The sequence below is a fragment of the Anopheles stephensi genome, chromosome X (assembly GCF_013141755.1).
Source record: "Anopheles stephensi strain Indian chromosome X, UCI_ANSTEP_V1.0, whole genome shotgun sequence".
Lineage (NCBI taxonomy): Eukaryota > Metazoa > Arthropoda > Insecta > Diptera > Culicidae > Anopheles > Anopheles stephensi.
Window position 1 is genome coordinate 17,639,538 of NC_050201.1, and position 21,556 is coordinate 17,661,093.

At 41.1% G+C, this 21,556-nt stretch overlaps 3 protein-coding genes and 1 long non-coding RNA gene across 12 annotated transcripts in view; 2 read left to right on the forward strand and 2 right to left on the reverse strand.

Annotated features, from left to right (window-relative positions):
- The window catches only part of LOC118512517 (dopamine receptor 2), a 456,086-nt gene extending 441,979 nt beyond the window's left edge, over positions 1-14,107 (reverse strand). The window contains exons 1-4 of one of the 6 annotated variants that reach the window (XR_004906311.1): positions 14,093-14,107; positions 13,309-13,729; positions 12,864-13,246; positions 12,531-12,792 (exon numbers count right to left, since the gene is read on the reverse strand). The gene's annotated coding sequence lies outside the window, so the exon portion shown is untranslated. Of the gene's footprint in view, positions 1-12,530; positions 12,793-12,863; positions 13,247-13,308; positions 13,851-14,092 lie in introns of those variants that run through there. The other 5 variants (XR_004906312.1, XR_004906314.1, XR_004906310.1 and 2 more) reach the window with 5 other exon arrangements.
- Positions 7,781-11,455, reverse strand: LOC118512317 (protein MMS22-like). 2 transcript variants are annotated; one of them, XM_036056576.1, is made up of 3 exons: positions 11,262-11,455; positions 9,366-11,185; positions 7,781-9,306 (listed from the first exon to the last, which is right to left on the reverse strand). In XM_036056576.1, the coding sequence occupies exons 2-3, from the start codon at positions 11,131-11,133 to the stop codon at positions 7,847-7,849; spliced, it is 3,228 nt and encodes a 1,075-aa protein (XP_035912469.1). In that variant the 5' UTR covers positions 11,134-11,185; positions 11,262-11,455; the 3' UTR covers positions 7,781-7,846. The 2 variants fall into 2 exon arrangements, with proteins under 2 accessions (XP_035912469.1, XP_035912477.1); XM_036056584.1 differs by having other exon boundaries at positions 9,366-11,211.
- Positions 14,108-14,532: 425 nt separating the features above from the next.
- Positions 14,533-15,839, forward strand: LOC118513098. Of its 2 annotated transcripts, XR_004906409.1 has the most exons (4): positions 14,533-14,780; positions 15,014-15,061; positions 15,124-15,506; positions 15,578-15,839. It is a non-coding gene; the product is annotated as an uncharacterized LOC118513098 (long non-coding RNA). The 2 variants fall into 2 exon arrangements; XR_004906408.1 differs by having other exon boundaries at positions 14,535-15,061.
- Positions 15,840-16,891: 1,052 nt separating this feature from the next.
- LOC118512309 (protein MMS22-like) lies at positions 16,892-20,588 on the forward strand. Of its 2 annotated transcripts, none has more exons than XM_036056563.1 (3): positions 16,892-17,108; positions 17,159-19,003; positions 19,063-20,588. In XM_036056563.1, the coding sequence occupies exons 2-3, from the start codon at positions 17,236-17,238 to the stop codon at positions 20,520-20,522; spliced, it is 3,228 nt and encodes a 1,075-aa protein (XP_035912456.1). In that variant the 5' UTR covers positions 16,892-17,108; positions 17,159-17,235; the 3' UTR covers positions 20,523-20,588. The 2 variants fall into 2 exon arrangements, with proteins under 2 accessions (XP_035912456.1, XP_035912449.1); XM_036056556.1 differs by having other exon boundaries at positions 17,185-19,003.
- Positions 20,589-21,556: the final 968 nt, after the last annotated feature.

Consider the following 21,556-nt stretch of genomic DNA (forward strand, 5'->3'; position numbering starts at 1 on the left):
CTACAACCAAACCCCAACTCGCATTTCCCCTTCCGATAGGAAAAGCTGTATCTTGGATTACTGTGCGGTGTCATCTTCCACATAGACGTTGACACAGACACACACAACAGTGATCATTTCAAACTCTTAATCCATAGTTCATTTCGCTCTCAGCCATCCCTCGTACCTTCTCGTTGGAAATATGAGGAGGCTGACTGGTAAAGGTATCAAACAGAAATCCGCTTCAAGCTGCCACTTGACGAAAACCCTCCCATTTCACGCTTCGTAGAAGCCATTAAAATAGCAGCAATACATGTAAAATCAAAAACGTTAGTTGGGTAGCAGGTAGGATCACCCTGTACCGAGAAAACTGAGAAGGATCACCTTTGGCAGAGGATGAAAAGTAGATCAGTAGCGATACGTCAGCAGAGCGATAAGGTCGTGAAATAAAGTTGCTGTTCCTTAAATTCTTCAACTGTTCCATTTCTTTCCTTGTTACATACATCCCCCCGAAGAAATGTCCCCTGGTGGAATGAGACAGTCGCGCAGGCTATCAAAGCCATATACCCGAGAATTTTTTCACACCCATATTAGCCGAACGGTATCGGGTAGCGAATCGCCTTGCCAAAGAAGCAATCCGAGCAGCAAAAGATAGAATTTGAAATCAATTCGTAGCTGATGTCAACCCTCTCTTGACCTGTAAGGAAGTTTGGCGGCGGATGAGTGTGCTCTCGGGCCGCAACCAACGCTCTTTTGCTCCCATTATCCTTAATCTACCAACCGATCCCTCTATCACCATCCCTCCCGCGAGGGAACCTGAGCATTTGCAAAACACTTTGCAAATGTTTCAGCTACAGACAACTTTTCTCCACAATTCCGTCGTCAAAAACAAACTGCAGAACAGAAACCACTTTCCCAAGTAGATGCCACTAACCATAGATACAATAGACCTTTCTCAATAGCTGAACCAAACTGGCCCCTCAGAAACTGTCAGGGCAAATCTTCCGGCCCTGACAACGTAGGTTATCCTTTGCTGAAAGACCTGCCCCCGTATGCCAAACTAACACTTCTTAACATTTACAATAGCATCTGGTCCACCGGGAATATCCTGGCGGACTGGAAATGTAGTTTAACAGTCCCGATACCTAGACCCAAAAAAAACATTAATGATAGTTACCGTCCGATCTCGCTCCTTAACTGTATAGCTAAGGTGTTGGAAAGGATGGTAAACCGTAGACTAACACAGGAATTAAAAGACCGTAATCTCCTTAGCAATAACCAGCATGCGTTCCAGCCGGGTAAAGGTACGGAAACGTACTTTGCCAAGCTGGACGATCTATTAGATTAAACCACCAATAGAGACCACCACATAGACCTAGCAATAATAGATCTTTCCAAAGCTTTTGATCGAACCTGGCGTCCTGTCAACCTTGACCAACTATCCCGCTGGGGCTTTGGTGGACTTTTAACCAAGTTCATTGAGAGCTTCCTTACGGACAGGACATTTAGAGTACTAATAGAAACCCAACTACCAAACCCCTAAACACTGGAGAATGGCGTTCCGCAAGGGGCCATTCTCTCTCCAACCCTTTTCCTCATCAGTATTGAATCCCATTTTTGCTCCATTCCCACAGAAATCCAAGTATTTTTCTACGCAGACGATATTATCCTGGCCTCTTCGTCTCACACTGCTTGCGAATCTCGTAAACACCTGCAAACAGCGGTTGACAAGGTTCGGCAGTGGTCGAGATGGACGGGCTACGAAATATCACACACAAATCCAAAGTTCTTCATATCTGCAAACACTGCTCTTGCAGTCAACAACGACCAATAACCTTTAATAGGACACCAATACCCAACACACGGACAGCCGACATACTCGGCATAACCTTCGACAATAGGCTTTCTTTTATTCCACATTCCAATAGGGTCATGAAGGAAGCTAACAACCGACTGAACCTGTTCAGTATGCTCGGAACTGGCAAAGCTCGGGCATCCTGCGCAACTCTGAACCGCATCATCAACGCCTGGCTCCTATCCAACCTACTCTACGGCATCGAGATTGTTTCCCGCCAGCGAGCAACTTTCGAGAAGAGAGTAACACCCGCCTACCATACAGCTATCCGCTACGTCACTGGTGATTATGTCACCAGCCCGATTATTTCCCTCCTCTGCGAAAGCGGTTTTCTTCCATTTCAGCTCATCATCACCAATAGACTCGTGGCAGCTGCAGCTCGAATCCTGGAGATAGGAATCGACGCAACTGCCCTCATTACCAGAGCTAACACCGACTTGCAACAACTCACCAACCACCAGCTTCCTCCGATCATTCAATCCAGCCGCCGGGGAACACGTCCCTGGTACCATAGCACTCCTGCCATAAACTAGGAACTAAAACACACTCTCAGGGGAACCGGAAAAAGTAGCCACATCGCCAATACCACCTTTACGCACCTGATCCGGACCAAATACCAGCACCATCACCACATCTACACAGACGGCTCCGTTAATCGGGAGTCAGCCGGCTGTGGGATCCATTCCAGCCTCGAAAATTGCGCCATCAAGCTCCCTAACCACACCTCTATCTTTCCAGCCGAAGCAATAGCCATCCGACTTGCCGCCGACGAAGGACTTCGGACCGACATTCCGAACGTCATCTTCACCGACAGTGCCAGTGTTCTGGCATCACTTCATCTCCTGCAATAGTCCTCTGTTGGATTCCGGGTCATTCCGGAATCGACGGAAACCAAAAAGCCGACCGTCTTGCCAACGCAGGTCGGCTCCGTCCGGCCGAACCGCACAACTATCTTTCGCGCCGTGATGCCATCCGCTTCACTTACGCAATAGTCGCTCAACACTGGAACACCACCTGGCACAACCTAGACCTCTCCACAAAACTCCGCTCTATCAAGCACAACACCGCACCCTGGGACGATCCTGATTCCAGCCACATCCAACGAGAACTTTCCTGCCTTCGCATAGGTCACACCCGCCTGGCACACCCTACCTTCTCGACAGATCCAGTCCTCCACTTTTCAGCTTCTGTGGCGTCGACATTACCGTCCGCCAAATCCTTACCGATTGCCATGGATACACTACACACCGAACCACCTGCCAATTAGATACCGACCTAGCCATCATACTATCTCCCGACAAACAACAGCAGAACCGCCTCATCCGATTTTTACATATCAGCAACCTGTACTGAGAACTATAAATTCATAGCACAATAGTTTCCATATTACACGAAGAATAATAGTTAACCAATAGCTAAGCCATACTCACTGTAGTTTTTACCACACATATGTAACAATAGACAGGAAAGAGGCGAATGAGGTCTCAAAGACCCAAAGCCTCTATAAATAAACGAAAAAAAATGTTTTGTCCCGACCACGACGAGGAAACCATCTCCCGGAGGACCTCCTGGAAGGAAGGAAGGAAGACCACCAAACCACGAAGAAAGGAAGACCCCGAGAAGGAAGGAAGGAGGAATCCCAAACCGAGAAGGAAGGAAGACCCCCTGATCCCTCCGGACAAACCTAAAGGCCCATCAGAACGTTCTGGAAACACTTTCAAAGGAAAAAAGCAAAAGAGCAGAAATTCCAAACGAAAACAGTATTCCTTCTTAATTAAAGATAGGTGATAAAGCATATTTACACCATAAAACAGAACCAAACTAGATCCAATCAGCAATGGTCCTTTCACTGTTACATACACAAAATAACATTGCCAAATTACATGCTTGCAGTGATTCGCATGCATAATAAACTAAAAGAACGGCTAAAGTCTGAATAGATGCCCCCCCACTCACGGACACTCATTTTTTCAACTGAGTTACCTTAAATTTAGGTAAAAGTTAAGCAAAAATGTGAGAAATCTTTGTAATAATGATTTATAATAATTTAAAATAACAAATAAAAAATAAATAAAAAATTCTTACAGTAAAAAGTCTGAAAAAACCGAGCATGCCCGGGATAAGGCAAAATAACAGGGAGGAAATGCCTTGTTAATTTATTTGTACTTGTAATCGTCAACACACGCGGTGTTGTCAATACGGCGTCAAGCCGTCCAACTAGAAATATAAATAAATAAATAATAAATAAAAAGTCTGAAAAATATACCCTTTTGGGTAACTCAGTTGCAAACATGAGTGTCCGTGAGTGGGGGGAGGGGGGGTATCTATTCAGACTTTAGCCAAAAGAACTACATATATCTAGATTTATTAAATAATGCTAGATAACATTGAACTTTTCGGAAAGGGGATAGGTGTGAAATGCAGTCGTTCATAGGTACCTTAAGGTTAGCAAATCAGTATGCGTATCATTAGTGCGTAGCTGTTGAAGATTAGTGCGTATGGTATTTTGTATGTATGGAATGTGTAAGCGGTAGTGCGAAAAATAGATCATTCCCCGTCTCACACTTGAATCGAACACTACAACAGGTTTCGGGGTATACAGCACAACCACAGAAGTTTTCCCTAAATTGAGGCAACCGTGTACAATTTTATTGCTGAGATAACAGCAATATTTCTTGTGCTACTGCTTATTAGTGCCAAACCACCAGATGAGTACTTTATCTTCACTAACAATCTTAGTGCTTGTTGGAAAGAATCGAGTGACAGTTAGGATACTGTCAGCAAAAGGGAAGTTACAGTAGGGTATCACCTGATGGGACAACTGTCAAGAAAGGGAAGAGGAAGAGGAAAAAGGACGAATGCTTCCGGCAGTAGCCAGGTAACGCGCGACGAGTGGCTCCGTTTTACTGTTTTCGCTCATTGATTCAACGTTTATATTTCGTAAAATTGGAAGAATTATAAAATAAACGTAAAACTTCCATTAGAGTCTGCGTGCTACTCCCGGTAAAAAGACAATATTCGTGTCTACAGTGCTGTTGAAGCACTCAAAACGGTTAGGTCTGTGAAGAGTTCTGACTATTTTATGCAACAAATTATTGAAGTCCTAAGCTCCCTGTTTAACAAGGTGTTTCGCATTGCGCTAATAAGGAATCCGTCTCATGCTGGTATAGACGGTAACGCGAAGGCGGATGGCAAAAAAGGCGCTTCTGAAGGAGACTTCTACTTGACAGAAATTCTGTATAACTCGTTGGCAGAATTTGTGAGACACTGACGATCTTGGTAGATTTCTCTACTCGATATCTACAAAAGTATCCCTACGACCCTGGTTTAGCGAACTCACTGAGGGTAGAGCGTTCATACGTATGATGTCAAGATTTATGTCTAATCATTTTACGCTGGTTGCTCACCTTCAGCGTATATGCCAGACCACAACGAAAGCGTGCTGTTGCAGTGTAGGATATCACGACATAGACCACCTTTTATGGTCTTGCAACGAGTTTAACCATGTCAGAGGGCCCCTGCTTGCATCTGTTGATACAATACAAAGAGAGAAAGGTATCCCAATTAGAGACATTTTGGCAACAAAAGACCTGCAATATATGAAGATCATTTTCATATTTCCAAGAGAGCACGGTTTAAACCTCTAAGTGTTTCCCTTCCCCTTAGTTATCCCAGAAGTGTGTGTTGTACTGTGTGTATATTGTTAGATTCATGTATGTAGTAAACATGTAAAACACTGTACACAAGTAGAGCGAATTCAAGAACAACAGCTACAACCAACGAACGAAGCAAACCAACAGAACTCTATACATCAAGGACGAAAGCAACAAGTAACGACGCTATATGATCACTTACGGACGGAGCTGCGATCGCAACACTTCAACCGAGTATGTCCGGGACAAGACAATACAGTAGGAGGAAATGCCTACTACAATAATTATATGTAAATACCAAGTTCAAGAGTCAAGAGAGAGTCTTCTCGACAATACCGCATGACCGCAATAACGAAAATAGATAAATAAATAAATAAATAAATAAAGGCATATTATGAATCATAATTTTGGAGTTACAAATTGTTATGATATTTTCAATTGTCATCGCGTTACTAAAAGCTATAGTGTAATTTATAATTATAACATTAGTTCTAGATCTTGCTCAAGTTAAGAAATCAGACTCCTTGAAATCTTTGCACTTTATGAACTATTTCGTTGAGTAATAAAACATAATCGTCAAAACGGCAGAACAGATCGAAACATTTTTTCTTTTTGTACGTAACAACGGTTCGTTTTAAAACCAAACAGATTTAGGATGTCAAATTACAGGTTTACAGTGGCATTGAGAAATATGGTGAAAACAGTCAGCCGTTTTACGATGACTGATTGGCTGGGTAAACCCTGTATCTCGTCGCAGGATTTGGATGCGTGGGAGATTGGTAATCTAGTGTACAACACGTACACTTAGTTTTAATAAAATAAGTTTTATGTTTCATCAGAAATTTACTTTGTGTCGGCCACCCGGATATCACATGGTAAAATAATTCAACTATTTGTAGATCAAGGAATTAAAACCGATGTTCCCGACGAAGCAATTATCTATGATCTATGATCTTAAATAGCAGTCAACAACAAGAAGCTGTTGGGCTTTCTTAAGGTTCCAGAGCTACAAACAGATTAATCATAATCTTGTCGCCCAATCTTAGTAACTTCATAATCAATCAATATCCGAGGCGTCTTCTGTAATATTGACAGAAACTGCACACAACAATTCCTGAAGAATACGTCTACATTATGGAATTTAATGACGATTGCTGTTGGGTGCCTGTGTATGCTGCGCTTTATGTGCCACGCACAAGTGAAAGTCGATGGTCACCTTCATGACGTGAGCACCAGGACACAGGTAGCCCATGAGTGTCGGACTTCTCCCTCGACCGGCAACAAGGACATATCGTATTCGTTAACTGTATTTTTATCTGTTGTATTTTAAGTGCGAGCAGGGTGTGGAGAACTTCTTCTTATTTGGCTCTACAACCTTGAAAAGTCTCAGCCTGCCATTTCTGGCTTTCTGAGACTTGATTTTACCCGTTACTAAATAGTACGTACTGGGAGGAGGTGTGGATGGGATTTGATCCCCCTCCGTGCCGCGTGAAGATCGGCGCCGCTATTGCCTTTGCCACCGTACCGCTTCAGGGTACGCAAAACTCGATGATTTAATTTAAATCACACATGCATCGATAATCGATTAACACATGCATCGTGAATCAATCAGTTAGATCCCTAACGACTTTAAACATGCGATAATAGAATATGTAAAGTTAGAAATACCCTCTCTAAAAACTCGGAAATAAATATTGTAGCATGCAAACATTTTCCTTAAACTACAACTTGCTGCATGGAATTGTCACCGTTGGTCTAAATAAACAATATGCGGAAATGAGCCGACGCTCGAACCCAGCGACAATCATTAATGCAAGAGCACATAACTATTAGCATGCATTAGTGCAGTGCGATTAGTTTCTAGTGTTCGCATTAAAGGGGGAAACGATACAGCATCATGCCTTAAAGTTCCAACGCCGAGCAGGAAATATCTTTTGCTAGCTCAAATAGCAGCTCGGATCAATGCATGAGTAGCATAATAAGCATAATGAAATGCCATTTATGCCTTTTACATAAAATCCAAAACTCGGGCGCGATTACGCGGTATGCTAACTTTCGATAATAGGTAAATATACATTCGGCGAAGAAATAGGCTATTCAAGACAAAGACCTCCCACTGCAGAAAAACAATTTTAGCCTTTGATTATCAGCCATACATGGCTTAGAGCCATTAGTCATTCACAGATAAGAACGAATAATCATTAGGCACAGAACTAAACTTTGAGAATGAAGAATGAAAACAGAAATAAAGCTATAATGCACCGAGTTTTCCCATGCAAAATAAAACAAAAGATTATTTTTTTCGTTATTCTTTCCTTTATTTAACAATGTGTACAACTCTGTCGGTTAACAATATTGTTTAGGTATTATTCTCTTTGAATGCATGCTCTAAACGCTCCAATGCCTTCTGCAGAATATTATCGTTTTGCTGACCACATGATATTTCTACTTCACCAACGTCACAGCGAATTAAATCAATCATGGAACGAATAAAATTGGGATTATAATCAAAAAGACGACACGCGAAGTTAATGTAACATTTATCAGAAAACGGGAAGCACTTGAGAGTGAATGAAAGAAAAACGTTTCCCATTGCTTGTTTCACCAAATCTGACGGTCCTTCTGTGCTGTCTATCAACTCAAATACTATTTCCAAAGCGATGCTTCTAGTAGAATACAATTCGTTACACATATAAGCGTGTTGTGTTATTGATGTCCCCATTAAACGAATGAAAAGTGCTATTGTTTCATAATTCTTACGATGGACGAGCGTTTTGATAAGTCTTTTCAACATTTGCATAACTGGTAGTGCGTTTGGTTTTGGAAGACATCGTTCTAGATCTACAAACATCTTTACAAAACGAGGCATCGTGTAAAGCAATAATTCTTCGTTGCGGCTGCAAAAAAATAGAAGCATTGGTTTTACTGCATCATTGGGATTTGTGAGCTTGGCAAAATACGGTATCCATTTGTCTATCATGTTGTAGGTAGTATCTTGTATTGCTACGTCACCTCTGTAATCCATTTTACCAATTATAGCCATAACGTCGTGCCAAATGCTTGCAATAGCCTCTATGCAGTCTTGCTCTATTTTACTATAAACAAGCATAGACACTGGCAGAAAAAAATGATTGAATGCTATGTTGTACAAACAGCTGTAATCCGACTCTATATAAAACACTTCCGGGCATTCCTTCAATGCTGAAACAAGTCCAGCTAGTATGCGCCTTCTAATAATACCTTCAGGATTAGATATCCATCCGTCAAAATTCTGGAATATGCCATGCAGTTTGCTTTTCATTTCCAGCTGTGTAGCAGTATCCGATTCCTTATAGCGTTTGGCAACAAAGACGAAAAATAGTTTAATTAGGTTTTCTTTGCTTTCGAACATGTCATATGTTGGAATGTCGCATATAGCTTTAAATTCCTTTAAGCCATAAACAACGCGGGTGAGTTCTAACATGCTTTCGCGGTCAAAATAGAATCCCAGTTTCAACCATTGTTGAATGATTACTTTATCTCCTATTATGGACAACATTTTTGAACTTTGTATTAACTCTTTCAAGTAAACTAGCACCTGCTCCGGGCAAGCGGTTGGACAATTGATATAGGTAGTAAAAAACGAAGGCATATGAACGACCGTACTGGTGTCACTGGCTGATTTAAGTATTGTCAAACGGGCAGCTATTTGAGCAATGCATGGAGGAGAGGCCTTATTTGTAAACTTTTCCTTCACAAACGGCATAACGTACTGGTCTATTGCGCTGCAATACTCATCATCCAACGATTCATCGTTGCAGTTCAGTGATGCGACTATAACTGAAAAGATAGAAAAGGTTTCAATAACATGCGTTGAATATGATTGGAAGGTAACTTACCTTGGAGAAGCTTCTGCTTCTCTCTCTCAGATGATCGGTAACGTAGATATTTCAGCATCCAAGGCTTTATGAAATGTTTTTCGCCACGGTTAAACGATTTTTTTAAGATAGCCTTATTGTAGATTAAATCCATTCCTTCGACAATAATTTTCAGTGCCGGTTGCATCCTATCTCCGTACTTTTTATATTGTATATCAATGCTTCCCAAAAATGAAGCAATATGTGCACTTTTATCGAAGCTTGAACCGGTAAATAAAACCAACAGTGCCATGTGGACTTGCGTAGCAACTAGGATACGGTTGATTCTAGCATCTACTGGAAAGTTTGCTGGTCCACTTAACGGGATGTTCTGAATTAGTTGCGACATTCTGGGATAGTCATTTTCAAAACTTGTAGCACTGGTCATGGTTAGGAACAACAACCCGAGGTTGTGTATAGCTTGCTCTGTCATATTTTCAAATTTTGTTGGTCCGAGTTTGAGGTAAATGCGATTGAAAATAATTTGTACCTTTCTATTAAGCGCTTGTGCCGTACAATGCCGTATTATCTTACTTAACATGATGAGAAACAGGTGGAAGCTATTCTTTTGCAGGTTTAAATGGTTCTCTTTTGTTTCCGGTGCTACCAGCAAGGTGGCTTGTTCTATGAATCCAGCTACAGAATGACTAGCGCTACTCATAACTTTCACGGGATCGCAAAGCGCAACGAAGCATGAGTTCAGACGAACGCTAAAATAATCCCAGACAGCGATCACAGTTTCAAATCGTTCCGGCCATAACACAGAAATTATCGGGTCCAAAAGCAGCAAAAACTGTCTAACTTGTATCTCCTTCACGTCTGATTTCAGAAATTTTTTCGCAATATCATCAGCAGCCGTGTAACCAGATAGCAGTGTCTCGCTGGCTTTATCGTTTTCCAACGTCGGACCATGTTCGTAGAATTTGGTTAACGCATTCATTAACCATATTTGAAACAGATAACCATCACTTCTTCCCTTTGCAGTTGCCGGCATGTTATCGTTCAAACAAATCCAGAAGTCGACTTTCTTTGTTGTATCCGCGAGCACCATCATGCCAAGCCACATGAGCTTCGTACAGAAACATGTATACGGAGTTTTGACAATAATATTATCAACTCCATACATCTGGAACAGATGATACGATAATTTCAGCATATCGGCCATCATTTCACCATATATTTTTCCGAACGTTGTAACTGTTCTCTTTTCGAACATATCGATAAGAAATTCGTCATTTGTAGTCATGGTACATTCCTTCACATCTTTAAGAATCAACATAAGAAGCCAACGCCATTCCAGCACACCATGGAAAATTTGATATCCGCAGCTCTCCTTGTCACAAAGACTATTCCATCCGTTCTTTAGCAGGGGATCCATTAAATCGGGTAAGGCACCAAGGACCATCGAAATACTTTCGCTTATCACTTGTCCTTCCATACATGTTGCGTTACCCAAAACTAGGCGTAAGAACCTTGTAATTTCTCGTCGTTGCACACGAATGTGGTTGCCTGTTTCGAGAGTTTCGTAGAGTTGCAGCTTTTGAATGCGTTCCCGTGCCATTTGCGACAAATAGTTCACCAACTGGTCGTACCATTGGCGTACTTCGATGCCGAATATGTCTGTGGTTTTATCCATCTCAAAAGGAAGGCCAAACGATATTCCTCCATTCCGGGCAAAGATTCGTAGACCGTACGATTGGTCTGCATTTGGTGATCGACAGTCGAAAACAGTATTTTGGCTGCTCATCATTTCACTTCACTTCACTGCATGCACTTCACATGGGAATGTTTTTGGCACGATCCTATCGGTACGGGAAATAAGTAAAGACTTTACACCCCATTATCAACTATGCGTTTCGCCAAGGCTGCTAATCTTACCCATGAAATCGAATAGAAAACACATGGAACACCACCGAATATCTTCTAAGCTGCAAGTGCTGTATACAAGTCGTTTATACTGTAATTGTTGAATGACTGTAAAAATGTGCAAATTCTTAGAACAAAATTTTCGTTTCTAGCACAACACAGAAAAAAGCGGGAAAAATCGCTTCGGGCATCAACCACAACAAAACATCATGGCCATGTTTTGCTGGTATGACCTCAATTTGACAGCTAAGGGAACCCAGGTAACAAAATCGTACTTTTAAGGCCAGGCTACATGATGCGAGATTTCAAAAAGTTTTCGCTTAAAAGGGGGGGATTGGCGAAATTTTTACGTCAAAAAAATATCGGTTCATATACCCAAGGGGAAATTCTCGAGGATAAATATCCCCCTCTCTTTCTATTTATACACCTCTTCCGTTCGCACTCATGGATGATTTGTCACACACTCGAGTTTGGTTCATGATGACCTTAATGTTTACATTTTGCTCTCCTTTTATTATTATACCCATCTCGTTTACGCCTATAGATTCACCTTGTTTGGGTGAATATGTGTATGGGCATGTGTGCACTCGTACAGGGTTGGTCTCGTTACTTTACGATACGAATGGTATATATTATACCGTCATTATTGTTTTTACAGTTCGTTTGAGTATTTTCATTCAATCCCAGAGTGTTTTTAGTTCTTCAATTTATTTCACATGGTTTTCGATATGATTTTATTGTCAAGACGGTAGGTTTTGTCGAAAAAATGTATATAACAAATTGAAACACTTTGTACAAAATATGCCGTTCGCATCGCAAAGTGAATAGGCGAGCCCTGTATCTTTGATCGCTGATTTTTGGTCGGGCTGCTCATGGAGAAGGGGTAAGAGTTCATGCGTGATTTGATTAGAAGAGAGGGAGAGGTTAACGAAGCCGATCGTCTTCGTTCTATTCACTGTGTGATTGTTGATCCAAATCTCTTTTCCGCCAATAAATGTTGCGGAAAATTTTATTAGGTTTCAAGTCGTGCGATTTGTTTTGAGCAATTTGTGCAGGAAATGTTTTCGTCAATAAGAAAGGATGCTGCGGATCTTTCGATCGTCATAGGGATCGGCTCAGGATATGCCTTCAAATACCGTTACTACATTAACCTTCACGACGACCATGTCCCGGACAAAAATGGGGACGACACTGGAGCTTTTCTTTGCCTGGTTCAGCTGCGCAATATGTACGTGATGCATTTCGCTCGTTCATGTTTTTGTTAGTAAGTAAAAGCCGTAATTCTATAACCTATATAATCACCTCTTCTGTATTAACATTTAAAGTAACCATTTTATATTTACATCTTGTATTTCTAGCACCTAACACTATCGCACTGAGCGGCCGGGATGGGCCTCCGGCTCGAAGGGAACAATCGACACCAACAGGAGATTGACTACACTGTGTCAACCATCCTGTCCAGTGCAACCAGGCAACACAACATTCCTCTTCAGCAACAGCACCATCATAATCCGTGCTAGAAGCAACCATTGCTGTCGGGAGACTAAAAGATGCAAAATTGATCTTAAATAAAAGCAAACAAATTTGTGTAGAATGATGATTGATTAAACTTACTGTTAATGGAAGGCACTTTATACACAGAAGGACGGTAGGAAGAACTGAACGGAAAAAGAACACCCAATGCTGATTGCTGGCAAGCCGCCGGTAACGTAATGACCAATTTGGAACCCGTGATCGAGCAGAGTCAGTGTTCAAGGCCAAGCACGATTCCGGCATATAGCCGATATGCCATTATATAGCCGATAGCCGATATATAGCACGATATGCATTCTCCGATACCCATGGCCAGGTTCTCCTACGAGGTACAGCGTGTGCTCACCCGCTAACTGTAAATGCACAATCCGTTGATATCCTCCTCACCGCATAGTTGTCGTGAACCTTTTCCCGCTCCGTCTTCCGTGCCAACACCTCCCAACGTTCACCATGGCGCTGCAGAACTAAAAGGCAAAAAAAAACTATAAGCCAGATATCTGGGATAAAAGCATATAATTATATTTACCTGAAAAGATGCACTCATCGACTTTGTAGAGCAAACAGATTTTTTAATCTGAAAAATAAGAAAAGTTCAACCGATACAACCCATTCCAGAGTCTAGTACGACTGTAGCACTGCTTCTTTTTTTCTTCTTAACCACACCATGATCTGCTACGCGCAAGCGTACCACGCTCCAATTTATATTACGTGTATTTCATTCCTGCTCTGAGCAAGTCTGGTGGTTCAGTCTTCAGGCTGAGGTATACATGCACACGGCATTCTGTTTCTAATCTTACTCTTACTCACCCGTTTCAGCACACCGAAAAAGTTTCACACGCACAGATCACAGCTGATAAACAACACACTCGACGCCCACCCCCTCCTCCAACCTTGCAGCGAAAGTTCCGTTGTTACACACAAACATACCACCACACAACGCGAAGAGTCTACGGACATGAAGAGAAGCAAAGCAAAATCAGGAGAGAAAAGAGCAAATACAAGAATAGAGGAACTCCCGAACACACATGACGAGACACAACAAGACACAATACATTGACAAAAACTTATCCTCGAAAATTTGTTTACATTTTGCATGGCTATCCTCGAAAATTTTAACGAAGCATAAAGTTTTCGAGGATAGTGAAGTTTTGTTTGTTTACATTCGATGAACATGGTTCCGGTTCATTTTATGAGCAGAGGGTTCATTTAAAATGTAAACAAACAGAATCAAAACAAAAACAAATTATCCTCGAAATAATTTGGAATCTCGTAAATCTTTTCGAGGATAATTCGTTAACGAATGTATTTACCAAAACATTTACGAAAACAAGGGGTATAGATAACTTGGGCAAACACTGCCTGTATGTTTACAAACATGGCAAGGAATGACAGAAAGATTTCGCATACATCGAACGACAGCTGCTGGGTGTGCGCTTTGTTGCCCTAAACGCGGCTACCCAAGTTGTCTGTTCCCCCTGTTTTCGTAAATGTTTTGGTAAATACATTCGTTAACGAAATATCCTCGAAACGATTTACGAGATTCCAAATTATTTCGAGGATAATTTGTTTTTGTTTTGATTCTGTTTGTTTACATTTTAAATGAACCCTCTGCTCATAAAATGAACCGGAACCATGTTCATCGAATGTAAACAAACAAAACTTCACTATCCTCGAAAACTTTATGCTTCGTTAAAATTTTCGAGGATAGCCATGCAAAATGTAAACAAATTTTCGAGGATAAGTTTTTGTCAATGTATTGTGTCTTGTTGTGTCTCGTCATGTGTGTTCGGGAGTTCCTCTATTCTTGTATTTGCTCTTTTCTCTCCTGATTTTGCTTTGCTTCTCTTCATGTCCGTAGACTCTTCGCGTTGTGTGGTGGTATGTTTGTGTGTAACAACGGAACTTTCGCTGCAAGGTTGGAGGAGGGGGTGGGCGTCGAGTGTGTTGTTTATCAGCTGTGATCTGTGCGTGTGAAACTTTTTCGGTGTGCTGAAACGGGTGAGTAAGAGTAAGATTAGAAACAGAATGCCGTGTGCATGTATACCTCAGCCTGAAGACTGAACCACCAGACTTGCTCAGAGCAGGAATGAAATACACGTAATATAAATTGGAGCGTGGTACGCTTGCGCGTAGCAGATCATGGTGTGGTTAAGAAGAAAAAAAGAAGCAGTGCTACAGTCGTACTAGACTCTGGAATGGGTTGTATCGGTTGAACTTTTCTTATTTTTCAGATTAAAAAATCTGTTTGCTCTACAAAGTCGATGAGTGCATCTTTTCAGGTAAATATAATTATATGCTTTTATCCCAGATATCTGGCTTATAGTTTTTTTTTGCCTTTTAGTTCTGCAGCGCCATGGTGAACGTTGGGAGGTGTTGGCACGGAAGACGGAGCGGGAAAAGGTTCACGACAACTATGCGGTGAGGAGGATATCAACGGATTGTGCATTTACAGTTAGCGGGTGAGCACACGCTGTACCTCGTAGGAGAACCTGGCCATGGGTATCGGAGAATGCATATCGTGCTATATATCGGCTATCGGCTATATAATGGCATATCGGCTATATGCCGGAATCGTGCTTGGCCTTGAACACTGACTCTGCTCGATCACGGGTTCCAAATTGGTCATTACGTTACCGGCGGCTTGCCAGCAATCAGCATTGGGTGTTCTTTTTCCGTTCAGTTCTTCCTACCGTCCTTCTGTGTATAAAGTGCCTTCCATTAACAGTAAGTTTAATCAATCATCATTCTACACAAATTTGTTTGCTTTTATTTAAGATCAATTTTGCATCTTTTAGTCTCCCGACAGCAATGGTTGCTTCTAGCACGGATTATGATGGTGCTGTTGCTGAAGAGGAATGTTGTGTTGCCTGGTTGCACTGGACAGGATGGTTGACACAGTGTAGTCAATCTCCTGTTGGTGTCGATTGTTCCCTTCGAGCCGGAGGCCCATCCCGGCCGCTCAGTGCGATAGTGTTAGGTGCTAGAAATACAAGATGTAAATATAAAATGGTTACTTTAAATGTTAATACAGAAGAGGTGATTATATAGGTTATAGAATTACGGCTTTTACTTACTAACAAAAACATGAACGAGCGAAATGCATCACGTACATATTGCGCAGCTGAACCAGGCAAAGAAAAGCTCCAGTGTCGTCCCCATTTTTGTCCGGGACATGGTCGTCGTGAAGGTTAATGTAGTAACGGTATTTGAAGGCATATCCTGAGCCGATCCCTATGACGATCGAAAGATCCGCAGCATCCTTTCTTATTGACGAAAACATTTCCTGCACAAATTGCTCAAAACAAATCGCACGACTTGAAACCTAATAAAATTTTCCGCAACATTTATTGGCGGAAAAGAGATTTGGATCAACAATCACACAGTGAATAGAACGAAGACGATCGGCTTCGTTAACCTCTCCCTCTCTTCTAATCAAATCACGCATGAACTCTTACCCCTTCTCCATGAGCAGCCCGACCAAAAATCAGCGATCAAAGATACAGGGCTCGCCTATTCACTTTGCGATGCGAACGGCATATTTTGTACAAAGTGTTTCAATTTGTTATATACATTTTTTCGACAAAACCTACCGTCTTGACAATAAAATCATATCGAAAACCATGTGAAATAAATTGAAGAACTAAAAACACTCTGGGATTGAATGAAAATACTCAAACGAACTGTAAAAACAATAATGACGGTATAATATATACCATTCGTATCGTAAAGTAACGAGACCAACCCTGTACGAGTGCACACATGCCCATACACATATTCACCCAAACAAGGTGAATCTATAGGCGTAAACGAGATGGGTATAATAATAAAAGGAGAGCAAAATGTAAACATTAAGGTCATCATGAACCAAACTCGAGTGTGTGACAAATCATCCATGAGTGCGAACGGAAGAGGTGTATAAATAGAAAGAGAGGGGGATATTTATCCTCGAGAATTTCCCCTTGGGTATATGAACCGATATTTTTTTGACGTAAAAATTTCGCCAATCCCCCCCTTTTAAGCGAAAACTTTTTGAAATCTCGCATCATGTAGCCTGGCCTTAAAAGTACGATTTTGTTACCTGGGTTCCCTTAGCTGTCAAATTGAGGTCATACCAGCAAAACATGGCCATGATGTTTTGTTGTGGTTGATGCCCGAAGCGATTTTTCCCGCTTTTTTCTGTGTTGTGCTAGAAATGAAAATTTTGTTCTAAGAATTTGCACATTTTTACAGTCATTCAACAATTACAGTATAAACGACTTGTATACAGCACTTGCAGCTTAGAAGATATTCGGTGGTGTTCCATGTGTTTTCTATTCGATTTCATGGGTAAGATTAGCAGCCTTGGCGAAACGCATAGTTGATAATGGGGTGTAAAGTCTTTACTTATTTCCCGTACCGATAGGATCGTGCCAAAACATTCCCATGTGAAGTGCATGCAGTGAAGTGAAGTGAAATGATGAGCAGCCAAAATACTGTTTTCGACTGTCGATCACCAAATGCAGACCAATCGTACGGTCTACGAATCTTTGCCCGGAATGGAGGAATATCGTTTGGCCTTCCTTTTGAGATGGATAAAACCACAGACATATTCGGCATCGAAGTACGCCAATGGTACGACCAGTTGGTGAACTATTTGTCGCAAATGGCACGGGAACGCATTCAAAAGCTGCAACTCTACGAAACTCTCGAAACAGGCAACCACATTCGTGTGCAACGACGAGAAATTACAAGGTTCTTACGCCTAGTTTTGGGTAACGCAACATGTATGGAAGGACAAGTGATAAGCGAAAGTATTTCGATGGTCCTTGGTGCCTTACCCGATTTAATGGATCCCCTGCTAAAGAACGGATGGAATAGTCTTTGTGACAAGGAGAGCTGCGGATATCAAATTTTCCATGGTGTGCTGGAATGGCGTTGGCTTCTTATGTTGATTCTTAAAGATGTGAAGGAATGTACCATGACTACAAATGACGAATTTCTTATCGATATGTTCGAAAAGAGAACAGTTACAACGTTCGGAAAAATATATGGTGAAATGATGGCCGATATGCTGAAATTATCGTATCATCTGTTCCAGATGTATGGAGTTGATAATATTATTGTCAAAACTCCGTATACATGTTTCTGTACGAAGCTCATGTGGCTTGGCATGATGGTGCTCGCGGATACAACAAAGAAAGTCGACTTCTGGATTTGTTTGAACGATAACATGCCGGCAACTGCAAAGGGAAGAAGTGATGGTTATCTGTTTCAAATATGGTTAATGAATGCGTTAACCAAATTCTACGAACATGGTCCGACGTTGGAAAACGATAAAGCCAGCGAGACACTGCTATCTGGTTACACGGCTGCTGATGATATTGCGAAAAAATTTCTGAAATCAGACGTGAAGGAGATACAAGTTAGACAGTTTTTGCTGCTTTTGGACCCGATAATTTCTGTGTTATGGCCGGAACGATTTGAAACTGTGATCGCTGTCTGGGATTATTTTAGCGTTCGTCTGAACTCATGCTTCGTTGCGCTTTGCGATCCCGTGAAAGTTATGAGTAGCGCTAGTCATTCTGTAGCTGGATTCATAGAACAAGCCACCTTGCTGGTAGCACCGGAAACAAAAGAGAACCATTTAAACCTGCAAAAGAATAGCTTCCACCTGTTTCTCATCATGTTAAGTAAGATAATACGGCATTGTACGGCACAAGCGCTTAATAGAAAGGTACAAATTATTTTCAATCGCATTTACCTCAAACTCGGACCAACAAAATTTGAAAATATGACAGAGCAAGCTATACACAACCTCGGGTTGTTGTTCCTAACCATGACCAGTGCTACAAGTTTTGAAAATGACTATCCCAGAATGTCGCAACTAATTCAGAACATCCCGTTAAGTGGACCAGCAAACTTTCCAGTAGATGCTAGAATCAACCGTATCCTAGTTGCTACGCAAGTCCACATGGCACTGTTGGTTTTATTTACCGGTTCAAGCTTCGATAAAAGTGCACATATTGCTTCATTTTTGGGAAGCATTGATATACAATATAAAAAGTACGGAGATAGGATGCAACCGGCACTGAAAATTATTGTCGAAGGAATGGATTTAATCTACAATAAGGCTATCTTAAAAAAATCGTTTAACCGTGGCGAAAAACATTTCATAAAGCCTTGGATGCTGAAATATCTACGTTACCGATCATCTGAGAGAGAGAAGCAGAAGCTTCTCCAAGGTAAGTTACCTTCCAATCATATTCAACGCATGTTATTGAAACCTTTTCTATCTTTTCAGTTATAGTCGCATCACTGAACTGCAACGATGAATCGTTGGATGATGAGTATTGCAGCGCAATAGACCAGTACGTTATGCCGTTTGTGAAGGAAAAGTTTACAAATAAGGCCTCTCCTCCATGCATTGCTCAAATAGCTGCCCGTTTGACAATACTTAAATCAGCCAGTGACACCAGTACGGTCGTTCATATGCCTTCGTTTTTTACTACCTATATCAATTGTCCAACCGCTTGCCCGGAGCTGGTGCTAGTTTACTTGAAAGAGTTAATACAAAGTTCAAAAATGTTGTCCATAATAGGAGATAAAGTAATCATTCAACAATGGTTGAAACTGGGATTCTATTTTGACCGCGAAAGCATGTTAGAACTCACCCGCGTTGTTTATGGCTTAAAGGAATTTAAAGCTATATGCGACATTCCAAAATATGACATGTTCGAAAGCAAAGAAAACCTAATTAAACTATTTTTCGTCTTTGTTGCCAAACGCTATAAGGAATCGGATACTGCTACACAGCTGGAAATGAAAAGCAAACTGCATGGCATATTCCAGAATTTTGACGGATGGATATCTAATCCTGAAGGTATTATTAGAAGGCGCATACTAGCTGGACTTGTTTCAGCATTGAAGGAATGCCCGGAAGTGTTTTATATAGAGTCGGATTACAGCTGTTTGTACAACATAGCATTCAATCATTTTTTTCTGCCAGTGTCTATGCTTGTTTATAGTAAAATAGAGCAAGACTGCATAGAGGCTATTGCAAGCATTTGGCACGACGTTATGGCTATAATTGGTAAAATGGATTACAGAGGTGACGTAGCAATACAAGATACTACCTACAACATGATAGACAAATGGATACCGTATTTTGCCAAGCTCACAAATCCCAATGATGCAGTAAAACCAATGCTTCTATTTTTTTGCAGCCGCAACGAAGAATTATTGCTTTACACGATGCCTCGTTTTGTAAAGATGTTTGTAGATCTAGAACGATGTCTTCCAAAACCAAACGCACTACCAGTTATGCAAATGTTGAAAAGACTTATCAAAACGCTCGTCCATCGTAAGAATTATGAAACAATAGCACTTTTCATTCGTTTAATGGGGACATCAATAACACAACACGCTTATATGTGTAACGAATTGTATTCTACTAGAAGCATCGCTTTGGAAATAGTATTTGAGTTGATAGACAGCACAGAAGGACCGTCAGATTTGGTGAAACAAGCAATGGGAAACGTTTTTCTTTCATTCACTCTCAAGTGCTTCCCGTTTTCTGATAAATGTTACATTAACTTCGCGTGTCGTCTTTTTGATTATAATCCCAATTTTATTCGTTCCATGATTGATTTAATTCGCTGTGACGTTGGTGAAGTAGAAATATCATGTGGTCAGCAAAACGATAATATTCTGCAGAAGGCATTGGAGCGTTTAGAGCATGCATTCAAAGAGAATAATACCTAAACAATATTGTTAACCGACAGAGTTGTACACATTGTTAAATAAAGGAAAGAATAACGAAAAAAATAATCTTTTGTTTTATTTTGCATGGGAAAACTCGGTGCATTATAGCTTTATTTCTGTTTTCATTCTTCATTCTCAAAGTTTAGTTCTGTGCCTAATGATTATTCGTTCTTATCTGTGAATGACTAATGGCTCTAAGCCATGTATGGCTGATAATCAAAGGCTAAAATTGTTTTTCTGCAGTGGGAGGTCTTTGTCTTGAATAGCCTATTTCTTCGCCGAATGTATATTTACCTATTATCGAAAGTTAGCATACCGCGTAATCGCGCCCGAGTTTTGGATTTTATGTAAAAGGCATAAATGGCATTTCATTATGCTTATTATGCTACTCATGCATTGATCCGAGCTGCTATTTGAGCTAGCAAAAGATATTTCCTGCTCGGCGTTGGAACTTTAAGGCATGATGCTGTATCGTTTCCCCCTTTAATGCGAACACTAGAAACTAATCGCACTGCACTAATGCATGCTAATAGTTATGTGCTCTTGCATTAATGATTGTCGCTGGGTTCGAGCGTCGGCTCATTTCCGCATATTGTTTATTTAGACCAACGGTGACAATTCCATGCAGCAAGTTGTAGTTTAAGGAAAATGTTTGCATGCTACAATATTTATTTCCGAGTTTTTAGAGAGGGTATTTCTAACTTTACATATTCTATTATCGCATGTTTAAAGTCGTTAGGGATCTAACTGATTGATTCACGATGCATGTGTTAATCGATTATCGATGCATGTGTGATTTAAATTAAATCATCGAGTTTTGCGTACCCTGAAGCGGTACGGTGGCAAAGGCAATAGCGGCGCCGATCTTCACGCGGCACGGAGGGGGATCAAATCCCATCCACACCTCCTCCCAGTACGTACTATTTAGTAACGGGTAAAATCAAGTCTCAGAAAGCCAGAAATGGCAGGCTGAGACTTTTCAAGGTTGTAGAGCCAAATAAGAAGAAGTTCTCCACACTCTGCTCGCACTTAAA